The sequence below is a fragment of the Trachinotus anak genome, unplaced genomic scaffold (assembly GCF_046630095.1).
Source record: "Trachinotus anak isolate AG129_WGS33_773 ecotype Australia unplaced genomic scaffold, CSIRO_AGI_Tana_v1 ptg000002l, whole genome shotgun sequence".
In the NCBI taxonomy this organism is placed as follows: domain Eukaryota; kingdom Metazoa; phylum Chordata; class Actinopteri; order Carangiformes; family Carangidae; genus Trachinotus; species Trachinotus anak.
The window spans coordinates 27,468,386-27,482,212 of NW_027273853.1; the positions used below are offsets into that span (position 1 = coordinate 27,468,386).

A 13,827-nucleotide genomic window follows, 5' to 3' on the forward strand; every position below is an offset into this window, starting at 1 on the left:
AAAATAAGAGAACACATTTGTCTAAAATTACTGGAAATAAGGGGCCCAAGCTTATATTGTGTATTCTTACACCAACTCTCCCCCCTCCTCCCTCTGTCCCTCTGCAGTGAAGATGGCGGAGCTTCTTGCCATAAAGAGGGAGCTGACAGTGATCAAGGTTCAGATCGACGGCCTCCTGGACTGTGTAGACAAGATGGACAGACAGAGGAAGGACTGCGCAGGTACAGACTGACCTGGACACTGTTTGTCCTCTGTGCTGATGGGCTGCTGTCAGGTGTGGAATTTGTTCTGTCTTCTGTCTTGAGGTTTTGGGAATTAAAAAAAATTAGGTGCAGTTCATAGTGTTAAACAGTCTTATCTTCATCATTCTTTATAATAACGTTCTATAATATTAGTGTGAAGAGGATGAATCATCAACTGGTGAGGAGTTTTGTCTGGGACCCGTAGCTTCAACTCTTTCTTTCTTGCATCATTAAATGCAACACAAATTACCCACATAGTGTCAATGATAATGTGACTGTTACTGTCACCTGCAGTGCACAACAGTCACATCACACAGGCGGAAGCCAAGAAGTCCCAGTTCAGTGAGACTTCTGGTGTGTTGCACTGCACTGCACTAAGCTTTTCAACCAGCTCACTGAAGTACGCTAACATTAGCTAGCTGCAGCTGATAAAACCTCAGTAACAGCTGCAGTAACTGAGAACTGAGACTCTGCTTTTGTCTACTTCTGTCAGGGATCAAGGTCCTGTTTCAAAAATTACTGAAATTTTCACGTGTGGTTGTAAATGTAAAGATTTAGTTGTGAAAAGGCCTGAGGATCAGTTGAGGCTGATTGCATGGAGCAGATTTTGCTGAAACTGTTTACATTTGATTCATAATTTGTCCTTTTATGTGGCACAATTTATGTTCTTGATAGATGAAGAGGAATTGATTCAAGTTTCCTTTTTTTGGTCATTTTTTTTATGAATCTGTTCTTTGGCTGAAGGTTTTATGTTTTCTGGTTGTTCATCTGTCCCGTTCTCATGAACGTGATATCTCAGTAAGGCCTTTAGGGAATTTCTTCAAATTTGGCACAAGCATTCACTTGGACTCAAGGATGAAGTGATTAGAATTTGGTGGTCGGAGGTCAAAGGTCAAGGTCCCTGTGACCTCACAAATCCCATTTTTGGCCCAAAACCCATGAATTCATACACTTACTATGACACAATTCAACACAAATGTCTAATAGGATAAAAATTAAGTGATGACATTTTTTATGCAGATGGTCAAAGGTCAACTTCACTGTGACATCATAATGTTCTGTGAAAACGCTGTAACGCAGGAACAGAAGGAGAGACTGGGACCATATTTGCTGCAGCTTGTTTGGTTGGAGGACGAAACAACCATGAGGAGTTTAATAAACATGTGACTGTCAGTGTGACTCATGTCCATCACCAGAGGTGGTCGACGCAGACAAAGATCCCAGTTTTATTAAAAGAACAGTATCAGCCTCATATATTAGTCTGATCCAGGTTTAATCCACCCAGAGAACCAGAGAATGACTGAACTTTAAAGTTTATTATTGCAAATGATGTGTGGGGGAGTCGCACTGTGGCGATTGGTGATGCAGACCGAGTCTGTGTGTTTACCATCAGATGTGATCTGCTATCAGGCTGCATCTGTGACTAATGGTTCAATGACAAAACTGCTGCCAGTGGAGCGTGGATTATGACAGCGAGGTAAACAGCGATAAACACCGGCCTCATAACCTTTCATAAGCTCCCCTTCAGCACTCAGGAGTTATCTTGTCGTCGACCAACTGTGTGTGTGAGTGTGTGTGTGTGTGTGTGTGTGTTAGTTTTATTTCTCCTGGTTTGTCCCCATGAGGATAAAAAGATGAGAGAATTATCTAAAGTGGCAAACAAAGGTTTTATGTTTGACGTCTGAAAAACATTCACGCGAATTATTCTGTGCAGTGTGGGTGTTGTGATGGATCCACAGTCTCCTGAATTCACAGCAGCGTGTGTGTGTGTGTGTGTGTGTGTGTGTGTGTGTGTGTGTGTGTGTCAGAGTGTCCTCAGAGCAGGGAGCCCAGTGTGTCAGGCTCCCCTCGCCGAGGTTCAGTCAGCAGCCTGGAGAGAGAAAGTCCTGAACCAGGAGAGGCCAGCGAGGACGAGCCGCTGCAATACCAGCACTACTACCCCCACTGCTACCCCCACAGGGTAAATATATACTACTGATACCCCCACTGCTACCCCACAGGGTAAATATATACTACTAATACCCCATATGCTAACCTCACAGGGTAAATATATACTACTGATACCCCCACTGCTATCCCACAGGGTAAATATATACTACTAATACCCCATATGCTAACCTCACAGGGTAAATATATACTACTGATACCCCCACTGCTATCCCACAGGGTAAATATATACTACTAATACCCCATATGCTACCCCCACAGGGTAAATATATACTACTGATACCCCCACTGCTATCCCACAGGGTAAATATATACTACTAATACCCCATATGCTAACCTCACAGGGTAAATATAAACTACTGATACCACCACAGGGTAAATATATACTACTGATACCCCCACAAGGTAAACAAATGCGACTAATACCCCCACTGCTACCCCCACAGGGTAAATATATACCATTTCTACCCCTGCAGAGTAAACATATCCCCCAATGCCCCAACAGGATACCTAAATATCCGTACCTAAAGTACCCCAACTACACCCACACCTATAACTACCACAATAAATGCCCCTGCTGTCAGTCTCCAGAGCAGAAGGTGGTGTAATCCTGCCCTCTAGTGGTCAGTCAGTTACTAACACCACCGTCCGTGACTCCGTGTTTCATTATCAATAAATCTGCAGATTATTTTATCAATGAATCATCAGGTGAAACGTCAGAGTTTTCTGGTACTTTGAACTTTAAAGTGACAGTTTTTAAGGAGAAGAGGGACAAGTGTCACCAGTTGATGTTAAAGTAAAGACACTGATAATGTGCCTCAGTCCGTCCCTTCACCTGTCTTCACCCTGATAATGTGTCTCATTGCTCCACGCTGAAAATCGTCCAAAAGACTATTTGCATAATCCGTGGTGGCTGACGTGTTTATTGCTGCCTTGCAGGTCTTTTTATTCAGCACCTCGGCAGCGTGAAGCGGATCAGCCGAGCGGGGGAACGGTGCTTTCAGTGTTTCTGTTTCTTTACAAAGAAACATAATGATATAGAATTAGCCTGCAGGCTTCCTACCTGCCTGACAGAGCGGAGCTGCCTCATTAATCTGAGCAGAGGCAGAGAACAGACCGGCCCTTAATCTGCTGCATTGTTCCCTGACAGGAGGAAACTGAGTGTGTGTGAGCAGTAACCATTTGTCTATCTGTGTGTGTGTGTGTGTGTGTGTGTGTGTGTGTGCAGGAAATTAGTGTTTTGTGGAGTGTCGGGATAAATGACTTAAAAATATGCGTGTGGGTGTGCAGCAGTGTGTGTGCAGCATCCAGCTGAAATGAGGCTGCAGTGATGATGATGATGAGGAGGAGGAGGGAGGCTGTGTTAACGAAGGCTAACTGCAGTGTGTTTTAATTGACCCTGGTGAATTAAAACACACTGCTCTTCCTCTTCCTCTGTGTTTCCAGATAAAGCAGCATCAGTCTGATGCGGAGGACGACCTGTGATGCTGCAGCTCGGGTACGAACGCTCACACTGACACACTGTAAACAACCAGACTGGTGGGCTCACATGTTTTAACCCAGCAAACGATGCAGCTGGTTCTGTTTTCTATACTTTTCATCAGTGTCGACAAATGCAGTTAAAACAACCAAACAATTATTAGACCGTCTCTCACTTTTATTATTTGTTTTTATTTTCATAAGTTGTTACGGGGTCGGATGCAGTGGTGCCAACACTTTTTTGCTCTTAGTTAAAACTACAAAAGGCTAATCTGAGAAGAATATTACTCATAATCACATTTAATGTGATGATACAGAGATTTTCTGTTGTTAAAAACACATCTAACATCAGATTTGTGTCCTGTAAGTCTCTCTAAGACTTTTCTTTCCCTTCACTTTCCAGAAACAGAAGCTTGACTCTAACAGCTGGGATGGAAGATGCTTAAAGGAGGCGTTGGCAGCATGAGCTGGACTGGACTGATCCTCCTCCACACCTGAACCTGTCACTACCTGTCCATCACTGTCCTCTGGCTTCTTGTGGTTTCCAGGCAACAGTGACAACAAAATCCCACATTTCCTGGTCTGATGCTCCATGTTTACATATTGACACATGGGACAATATAGCTAAACCTATGTTTATATAAAGCACCATACTGATGATATTACATAACTTTTAGATCATTTTCTACCTTTCAGCCAGTGATTTCAACTACACTGTAAAAATGAACCTGCAGAAACTTGAGACTTCCTGCAGACTTTCTGTCAGGATGGTCAGACATGTTGAAATTCATGAGCTATGTTTGGCTGATTTCAAGTGTATTAGGGCCAATGTTAAAAAAGATTGTAAAATTATGATTAAAAAAACTCTGAGATCAAAGTGATTCATTTATGAGAAAAACACCTGGATATTCTCTGAAATTAAAGTAATAAATTCACGAGAAAAAACTCACAAATTTACATGAAAAAAACTAAATAAATATAAATAAAAATTAACATAATTTTCTTTCCACTTCACTTTGCTCATTCAACTTGAACTGAGGAGTTAAACCTGTGAAAAATGTGTATTATTATGTTTTGTTTTGTTTTCATCCAGAAGTGGTTGAAAAATACTGTATCTGAAGTGTTGTCTCTGAACTCTGAACTGAGGTTTAAGGTTGATTTCCAGCGAGTGAGTTGCAGCTTCAGAGGCATGAAAGTGTCAAATTAATAAGGGTAAAAATGAGTAAATAAGTAAAATTAACTTTTAAAATAGATGTCAGCCAACACTGGAGGATAACAGCTGGAATCAGTTCAGATAAGTGTAAGGACCCAGGTATAGTTGGGCTAGATGTTTCAGTTTGCTACCTGAGTATATTATACAGTATATGATATATACACCATATTACTGTGCTAAATCTATTCAAACCTGTGCACATATACAGTATGCTACTCCATAACAAAATTGAAAAAACTAAATTTTCTTTACTAAAAAAGCAGGTATTGGTCCCATTTATCACCCTAACCAGTTGTTTCCCATCGTGCACTCCCCTCCGATCTGTGTTATTAAAGTCATGGCGGCAGCAGCTGGCAGCTCCTTATCATTCATTTTATTTTCATCAGGCCTGTTATCATTATGTGTAACCAGCTGCGTACAGGACCGCTTTATAGTTAAGGCTCAGTGAGCACAGTTTTATGAATCTCTTGGTGAATTCTACTGTTTAATTCACTCAGTTATCAGTTATAAGCTGTTTTATAAACTAATTTCCTGGAGTGAGCAGTAACTCTGAAATTAAAATTATATGTAGTGGATATGAATAGGAAAATTACATTTTACCTCCATGCAGCAATTATAGGATAACATGAGTGAGTTTGACTTTTTCATTATGGTCCTGTGAATTATACCTGGCAGTTTAATTAATCAGCTAATCCTGTTTGGTTTGATTGGCTGACTCATTTAGCAGCTAAATCAGTTAAAATAAGCTAAGCTAAACTTTTGCAGATTAAACAGTTTATCTTGGGTAAGCTGGTGAAGCAGCTTGGTACCTCTGGTTTAGATCAGCAGCTAAAACAATTTGACTTATTCTAATCATCAGAATCAAAAACAGTTAGCTTTGCATTAGCTAACAGTTTAGCAGATACAGTAGTTAGGTTCCGGTTAGCTAACGGATCAGTCTATTGGCTAAAACAGTTAGGTTCCGGTTAGCTAACGGATCAGTCTATTGGCTAAAACAGTTAGGTTCCGGTTAGCTAACGGATCAGTCTATTGGCTAAAACAGTTAGGTTCAGGTTAGCTAACGGATCAGTCTATTGGCTAAAACAGTTAGGTTCCGGTTAGCTAACGGATCAGTCTATTGGCTAAAACAGTTAGGTTCGGGTTAGCTAACGGATCAGTCTATTGGCTAAAACAGTTAGGTTCCGGTTAGCTAACGGATCAGTCTATTGGCTAAAACAGTTTGGTTCGGGTTAGCTAACGGATCAGTCTATTGGCTAAAACAGTTAGGTTCCGGTTAGCTAACGGATCAGTCTATTGGCTAAAACAGTTAGGTTCCGGTTAGCTAACGGATCAGTCTATTGGCTAAAACAGTTTGGTTCGGGTTAGCTAACGGATCAGTCTATTGGCTAAAACAGTTAGGTTCCGGTTAGCTAACGGATCAGTCTATTGGCTAAAACAGTTAGGCTCCGGTTAGCTAACGGATCAGTTTAACTACAATAACTGTTTCTGGTTAGCTCCCAAATTAAATTGGCTAGCTAACCAGTTTGGTGATGAAACAGTTAGCTCTTGGTTAGCTAATCTGTCAGTTTATTGGCTAAAACAGTTTGGTTCAGGTTAGCTAACGGATGAGTTTGGCAGATAAAATAGTTTGGTTAAAGTTAGCTAATGGATTCGTTTAATGACTATAACTGTTTGGTTCAGTTTAGCTAAAAGATCAGTTTGACCAGTTTGGTGATGAAACAGTTAGCTCTTGGTTTGCTAACGGATCAGTCTATTGGCTAAAACAGTTTGGTCGGGTTAGCTAACGGATCAGTCTATTGGCTAAAACAGTTAGGTTCCGGTTAGCTAACGGATCAGTCTATTGGCTAAAACAGTTTGGTTCCGGTTAGCTAACGGATCAGTCTATTGGCTAAAACAGTTAGGTTCCGGTTAGCTAACGGATCAGTCTATTGGCTAAAACAGTTAGGTTCCGGTTAGCTAACGGATCAGTCTATTGGCTAAAACAGTTAGGTTCCGGTTAGCTAACGGATCAGTCTATTGGCTAAAACAGTTAGGTTCCGGTTAGCTAACGGATCAGTCTATTGGCTAAAACAGTTAGGTTCCGGTTAGCTAACGGATCAGTCTATTGGCTAAAACAGTTAGGTTCCGGTTAGCTAACGGATCAGTCTATTGGCTAAAACAGTTAGGTTCGGGTTAGCTAACGGATCAGTCTATTGGCTAAAACAGTTTGGTTCGGGTTAGCTAACGGATCAGTCTATTGGCTAAAACAGTTAGGTTCGGGTTAGCTAACGGATCAGTCTATTGGCTAAAACAGTTTGGTTCGGGTTAGCTAACGGATCAGTCTATTGGCTAAAACAGTTAGGTTCGGGTTAGCTAACGGATCAGTCTATTGGCTAAAACAGTTAGGTTCGGGTTAGCTAACGGATCAGTCTATTGGCTAAAACAGTTAGGTTCGGGTTAGCTAACGGATCAGTCTATTGGCTAAAACAGTTAGGTTCGGGTTAGCTAACGGATCAGTCTATTGGCTAAAACAGTTAGGCTCCGGTTAGCTAACGGATCAGTTTAACTACAATAACTGTTTCTGGTTAGCTCCCAAATTAAATTGGCTAGCTAACCAGTTTGGTGATGAAACAGTTAGCTCTTGGTTAGCTAATCTGTCAGTTTATTGGCTAAAACAGTTTGGTTCAGGTTAGCTAACGGATGAGTTTGGCAGATAAAATAGTTTGGTTAAAGTTAGCTAATGGATTCGTTTAATGACTATAACTGTTTGGTTCAGTTTAGCTAAAAGATCAGTTTGACCAGTTTGGTGATGAAACAGTTAGCTCTTGGTTTGCTAATGGATCAGTTTATTGGCTAAAACAGTTTGGTTCGGGTTAGCTAACGGATTAATTTTATGACTAAAACAGCTTTGTTCAAGTTAGCTAACGGATCAGTTTGGTATATGAAACGGTTCAGGTTAGCTAATCAGGTTAATTTCAGGTTAATACCTGAAAATTTGGTGCAGGCTACTTCTGGTTTGGTTAAGCATCTGGTGCAACAGCTCAGTAACTGAAACAGTTCACTTTACTTTAGCTGACAGGATTGTTTAGCACCTCAAACTGTTTGGTTTAGCTAACAGATAAAAAGGTTTAGCAGATAAAACAAGTTAGCTCGACATTTGTTTACAGATCAGCAGATAAAAACAAGTGTAACCTAATGGAACAGTTTAGTATATTAAATAATTTGCCTCTGGATCATTTTAGCAGATAGAAAGTTAGCTTCAGGTTAGCAGCCAAAACAGCTTGGTCAGGAAATCCAAGTCCTCAATGACCTTCACTCCTATAAAAAAGCACATTTTGTTATCACCCTGAGACTGAAATGATGCTGTTAGAGTTTAAGTAAGAAGGTCATTTTCTCAGATAAGCCTCATCTTGGGTTTGCATTGCAAATGTGTGTTGCGTGTTTATCATTTGTTTCTCACTTTTACTCACAAATAATACACATTTGGTTACAAAAACCCCTCCTACCTTAGTCCAAAATGTACAGGGGTACACATTCCTGCTCCCAAGAGGGAGAACCACAGTGATTTGCAACCCCCCGTCTGACCTTTCCCAGAGCACCTCCCAGGGAAAACTGAATATGTTTTGCTCTCACTGTTATTTGTTCCAACTTCCATCCAACACGGATGTAATAAAGATTACAGCATCCAGGGACTGATAGCAGACTTTGATTATTAGTTTCCACTTTAAATTAGAGATTACCATGTAACTCTCGGCAGCCAGGATGTTCCTCGAACCCTCTATCAAATGACAATGAAATTTCTGTGCTACACTGCACAGTATTTTAATTAATCCAGTGTAAATACACATTGAGTGTGTAATATTTGTTTGTTTACACCACTTGCATTCTAGGACCTATTTTATTTTTCCTCGTATTTTGGGTGACTGATTTTATTACAACTGATGCCAAGTCAAACACATAAAGACTTTTCCTAAAGCATCTTTTTTCCCAGCTGGACATGGACAACTGTGACTGACTGTAAATATGTTCAGAGTGTTCATGTAAAATATACAATTTGAAAATGTTTATGTGTACAGTAGTGGCTCTTTCTACTTAAACGTTATTTCAAACTTAAATAAGATGCTAAAACGTTTTCATAATAAATCCTGTAACTGAAGGAACAGAATCATTTTGGAAATATGACAACGCTTTATTTGGCTTCGGTGTAGTTTCTGCTGTTGATGCTTTTGTGTTTGTTCTCAGTGCTGATGTAACGTATTTTAATGTGAGTGTAGTAAAGGTATTTTTCATAAAATAGAAGTGTGTTGGAGCTTTGTGTCTGTAATAATATTTTTTTATTCTGTTAGTAGCAATTGAAATTATTGTGGTGTTGTGGTTTACTTCAGTACTAAAAGTAATACTCATACCTGCAGAAAAGGTCACTAAAATGCCACTGTCTCCACATGCAGCTGCTAAAATGGTTAAAAAATAGATTTAAATGTTTTCATGTCAGTGTCATATTCAGCCTAGACATAGACAGCTATAGGGAAAGGTGTCAGTTTTATGTAATGTTGCTAGTACGATGTCAGTATGACTGTAAACATGTGTTCCTGTTATTTTCTTTTTAATTAATTCATATCCATTACCCTTAAATCTACCTGAATCAGAACTAGTTTAATCAACTGAACCAGATGAAAGCGGCTGCTCTGGAATCTGATAAACAATCAAAACGCCAGTGTTCAATCTGAAATTTGCAAACGATCTGATTCTTTTCAACAACTCTCTGGTACGAATGAAGGGATTCAACTGCCCCCAGTGATTATTTCACAGAAAAACCTAGTACCCCCTGAAAAACAAGACCATGTAAAAACTCAGTGTATGGCTGGACCGTGAATGGGTTTGCAAAATTATGGTGAAATTGTTAAAGGGATGTTTTATTCACTTGGACGTGTGCAAAAACAGCAACAATTATGCTACAAAAAGAAGCTAAATTATGTGACAGGATTATTATTAATTATGATTAAAGAATAACTTTCCTCTCAGGCTGTATAAATTACACAGTTAATTGAATCAGTAGAACCTTATCATGCACAAACAAACACAATCAAACGGTGAACCACATGCTGTTGACTGATCTGCACTGTCAGCTGGTTTTAGTCAGTCATTAAAATCAGGGTGACCTTTGACTCCGGGTCTGTTTGCGGTGCGGTGCAATGCAGGCTGGGTAAGTGTCTCTGAGCAGTGGGCGTGAGCAGTGATGATACAACTGGTTGGATGGGTTTTGGGAAGTGAATGAACTCGCTGCAGCAGAGAGGAGTGTTTCCACAGAGGTAAGGCTCTTAACTACAAACCACACTGGAGCTAGCTGAGGCTTAACGTTTCTCTGTTTCACATCCATGCACTTTATTCACCTGTGTGTAGGTGTCCTGCATTTGTCTCCTGAGTGTGGATTTAAAACATTTCACACAAGTGTTTTGTTCAACCAGGATCAATATTTCAGGTTGATCTCTGAGCTTTTTTCTCTTCCTGTTTTCATTCCCAGTTTCTGTATGTGCATGTTGTTACTCGTCTGTCACTGGTCAGTCTCTGGGTTGGGAACCATCTTTAGGTTATATATTTATAAGACTGATATATTTGTATTTGTTTACATTTTAACAGACAGCAGCTGCTCTATAGCACAAAATGACAGCCTCACATTCACATGACAGCCTGACAACGGTAACTGTTGGACATCATGAGTTTATTTTGGTGGGGGGCAGGTAGAGTCAAAGGTCAAACGTGGCTGAAAGTCCTTGGACAGAGCTTTAATCTGCTGGAGAATCACTGATTTTATTTAAAGTGTTCATTTTAATTATAATTTAATTTGTTTTGTGTGTTGCTTTTTTGTTAATGGGGTAAATATCACAGCTGTTTGCCAGTCAGGGTCTCTTGTATCTTTTCTGCACACACAGTATGTTTGTATAGTGAAGGTGTAGATATGTGGATAGTGTGTGTTGGTGGTGCTGGAAGTCTGGAAGAACTGATTAGATGAGTCACAGAGTTTGTACCAAAAGCTCCCAAAACTCCTTTAACAAGTATTTAAACCAGTTGCTACAGATAAAAGAATAAGTGTTCTTCTTATCTGCCGGGCCAATTTCTCACCTGAAATTTATCAAGAAACTGATTTTGTTGAATAGCTCAGTTTAGATTAAATGAAAGAAAAGCTTCCATGTTTAATAATGGGAAGGAAAGATCAATAACAGCCCTGCAAATGATGCAATCATCCACGATATGAAATGTTGTCGCTCTCATGCATCAACACAATGAGCTGTTCCTATTCCTGTCAGGTGTTGCTGCACCTTGCTTGTCATTAAAGGTCAGTAAAGGTCAACAATCACTGAATTTTACTCCAGATGACATGAGGATGTAGTGATTGTGGAGGCACACGTCTCTGCAGAGTACATGTATGACAAAGACAGACACTTCATGCTCTTCTTTTTGTTCATTGTTCCATTCTGTGGTGTTGTGACTGTAACGGTGACAGAAAGCAACATACAGGTGAGACTCACCTGTTCTCTCCTCCTCTCCAACAGATCATGGCAGCAGCAGAGTCCAGCCCTCTAACCACTCACGTGCTGAACACCGGAGATGGCGTCCCAGCAGCCAAGATGGCCGTCAGCCTCCATCGACTGGACTCCAAGCTGATGATCTGGAGCATGCTGAGTGTCGGGTAGGTTTAAACCTGCACGCAAATGACATCACTGCCCCACTGAAACTGTAGCGAGGGAGACAGCAGAACAGGTGATTTTGTAAAAGTATTAAACCTCTGATCAAATGTTTTTTTCTTTGTTTTCATTTTTCATTACTGTTCTTTTCTTAAAGGTCCCATATTTTACACTTTTCACTTTGAAACAGTGGAAGTCCTCCTGAGTTTTCATGAACCTTGAAAACTGAGCAGTTTGATGATTTTCAGGACAACAAATGAAGATGGCCGCTGCCCAGGACTCGTCAGCCGAGAAGCTTTCACCCCCGGCATGTACAAGCTGCGCTTTGAGACCGGTTCATACTGGGAGAGTCTGGGTCAGACCTCCTTCTACCCCTATGTAGAGGTGAGTCTACTGAGCATTCAAATGGCCAATTAAAACATTTGTTAAAAGAATTTACAAATTAACAGTGGAGGAATGTAACAAAGTATATTCATAAATTTTTCCAACTCCACTACATTTCGCATGAAAACCCTTTTTAATCCATTACACTGACTGGATGATTTAGAAATATAACTGAAGTAAATTAGTACATTACGAAAGTAAAAGCTACACCATTAGTGGTACTTACACATTATTGCATCAGTAATAATAATCTAATTATATAAAATATCTTATTCTGAAATAGACCAATCTACATAATGAGTGCTTGTACTTTTGCTACTTTAAGTACATTTTAGTGCTACTACTTTTGTGGTTCTACTGAAGTAATGTCATGAATGCAGGATTTTTACACTGTTGTATCTTGAGTATAAAGTCTGAGTTCTTCTTCCACCACTGTAAGTTAATATATTAACAGTTTCATCAGCTGCTTATGAAAACAGGTCTGATGTGAAAACGGATCGCCACAGGGTGTCGCCAAATCTGACAAAACAGACAATAGTGAGGATAAAGTTTGTTTCTTAAGGAAAATGATTGAACAGTCAACCATCATGTGTGCGCTGGACTGCAGTGTTATGTGTTTCACTACCGTGTCCTTTATGATTCAATGTGGTGTCTTCACCATCAGCACCTTTTTGTGTGCTTGTGTGTGTCTTCAGGTTGTGTTCACCATCAGTGACCTGAAGCAGCGGTTCCACCTCCCTCTGCTTATGAGTCGGTTCTCCTACAGCACCTACAGAGGAAGCTGAGGGCTTTTTTCCTCCTCCAGTGTTCATTGGAAAAGCTTACAAGTGTGCAACAACAGTATATAGTATAAGGTCAGCACCACGTAACATCAACAAATTACAGGTATACAAAGAAACAACAACTTAAAGTAGAGCCAGAGAGAAGGCAGCGGGGTCCAAACCTCTGAGACCACCATCCCATTCAAGTGAATGCATTTTTGATTTCATTAACCAGGCGGGAAAAAAGTGGTTTGCTGTGGTTCAGACAGAAAACAGTTTTGCTTTTTGTTCATTTATTGTTTTGGCCCAATTGAAAAATTGTGTTACATCTGCTACCTATTGAGTTTTACATATGTGGTTATATATTTACAGTCCATGTACAGTGTATATGAAGAATATGAAGCAACTGGAAATACAGCTGGAATTATTAGTTGATTTCCTTTTTCTGTTTTTGGTCTTCTATTTCAAATAATAGAATTAAATAATTGATTACAGTCCAACTGAAATCACATTCAGTCATCCTTCTTGCAGTCTAAAATGATGGCATTTTGTTTTTAAATGTATTGTTAATTTTTTGTTAAGTTTTTATTGTTAAAGAAGGAGAATTGCCTCTGGGGAAATATCACAAATATTTGAGTTAAGGGAAAATGCCAAAGATTTTCTGGTGTCAGCATCTTGACATTAAGGATTTGCTGCTTGTCTTGTAGTCCTGTGATAGGTAATTAAGAATCTGTAGGTTGTTGGCTGTTGACCAGACAAAACACCCGAAGGCCTCACCAGAGCCTCTGGGAAATTGTGATGGATGTTTTTCACTATTTTCTGAGATTAAATAGACCAAATGATCAATGAAGAAAATAATTAGCAGATTAACCGACAATAACAGCTACTGTTAATTGCTAGTTTGACTGAATTTTTAAATCATACTCTTAAAGCAAAGATAATTTCTTTATATGATTTACCTCTTTTTACCTTTTTTAATTTCTATTTCCATCTTATTAATGTTGTATTTACTGTCATTTCTTTTCACATCTGTTAGGTGTATTTTCAATTATTATTCTGTTGTTGAATCTATTAAATATTGTTGGGCCTTTATTGACCTTCACATGGCAGGGTCATTATTTCCCCAGGCACCCAGAAAC

General features: G+C 39.6%; 2 protein-coding genes across 6 annotated transcripts in view; both read left to right on the forward strand.

The window, feature by feature from the left end:
* LOC139606990 (RNA-binding Raly-like protein) overlaps positions 1–9,169 on the forward strand; it is a 48,061-nt gene extending 38,892 nt beyond the window's left edge. Inside the window, exons 5-9 of one of the 3 annotated variants that reach the window (XM_071459514.1) lie at positions 108–221; positions 2,051–2,202; positions 3,636–3,728; positions 4,072–7,776; positions 7,901–9,169. In XM_071459514.1, coding sequence (XP_071315615.1) covers positions 108–221; positions 2,051–2,202; positions 3,636–3,674 — 305 coding nt within the window. In that variant the 3' untranslated portion in view covers positions 3,675–3,728; positions 4,072–7,776; positions 7,901–9,169. Of the gene's footprint in view, positions 1–107; positions 222–2,050; positions 2,203–3,635; positions 3,729–4,071; positions 7,777–7,900 lie in introns of those variants that run through there. The other 2 variants (XM_071459524.1, XM_071459505.1) reach the window with 2 other exon arrangements.
* Positions 9,170–9,310: 141 nt separating this feature from the next.
* LOC139607002 (5-hydroxyisourate hydrolase-like) lies at positions 9,311–13,790 on the forward strand. 3 transcript variants are annotated; one of them, XM_071459546.1, is made up of 4 exons: positions 9,311–10,169; positions 11,412–11,548; positions 11,792–11,927; positions 12,623–13,790. In XM_071459546.1, exons 2-4 carry the CDS (start codon positions 11,415–11,417, stop codon positions 12,710–12,712), a joined length of 360 nt encoding a protein of 119 aa, XP_071315647.1. In that variant the 5' UTR covers positions 9,311–10,169; positions 11,412–11,414; the 3' UTR covers positions 12,713–13,790. The 3 variants fall into 3 exon arrangements, with proteins under 3 accessions (XP_071315647.1, XP_071315656.1, XP_071315637.1); XM_071459555.1 differs by lacking the exon at positions 9,311–10,169 and adding an exon at positions 10,190–10,339; XM_071459536.1 differs by lacking the exon at positions 9,311–10,169 and adding an exon at positions 10,365–11,194.
* The last annotated feature ends 37 nt before the right edge of the window (positions 13,791–13,827 follow it).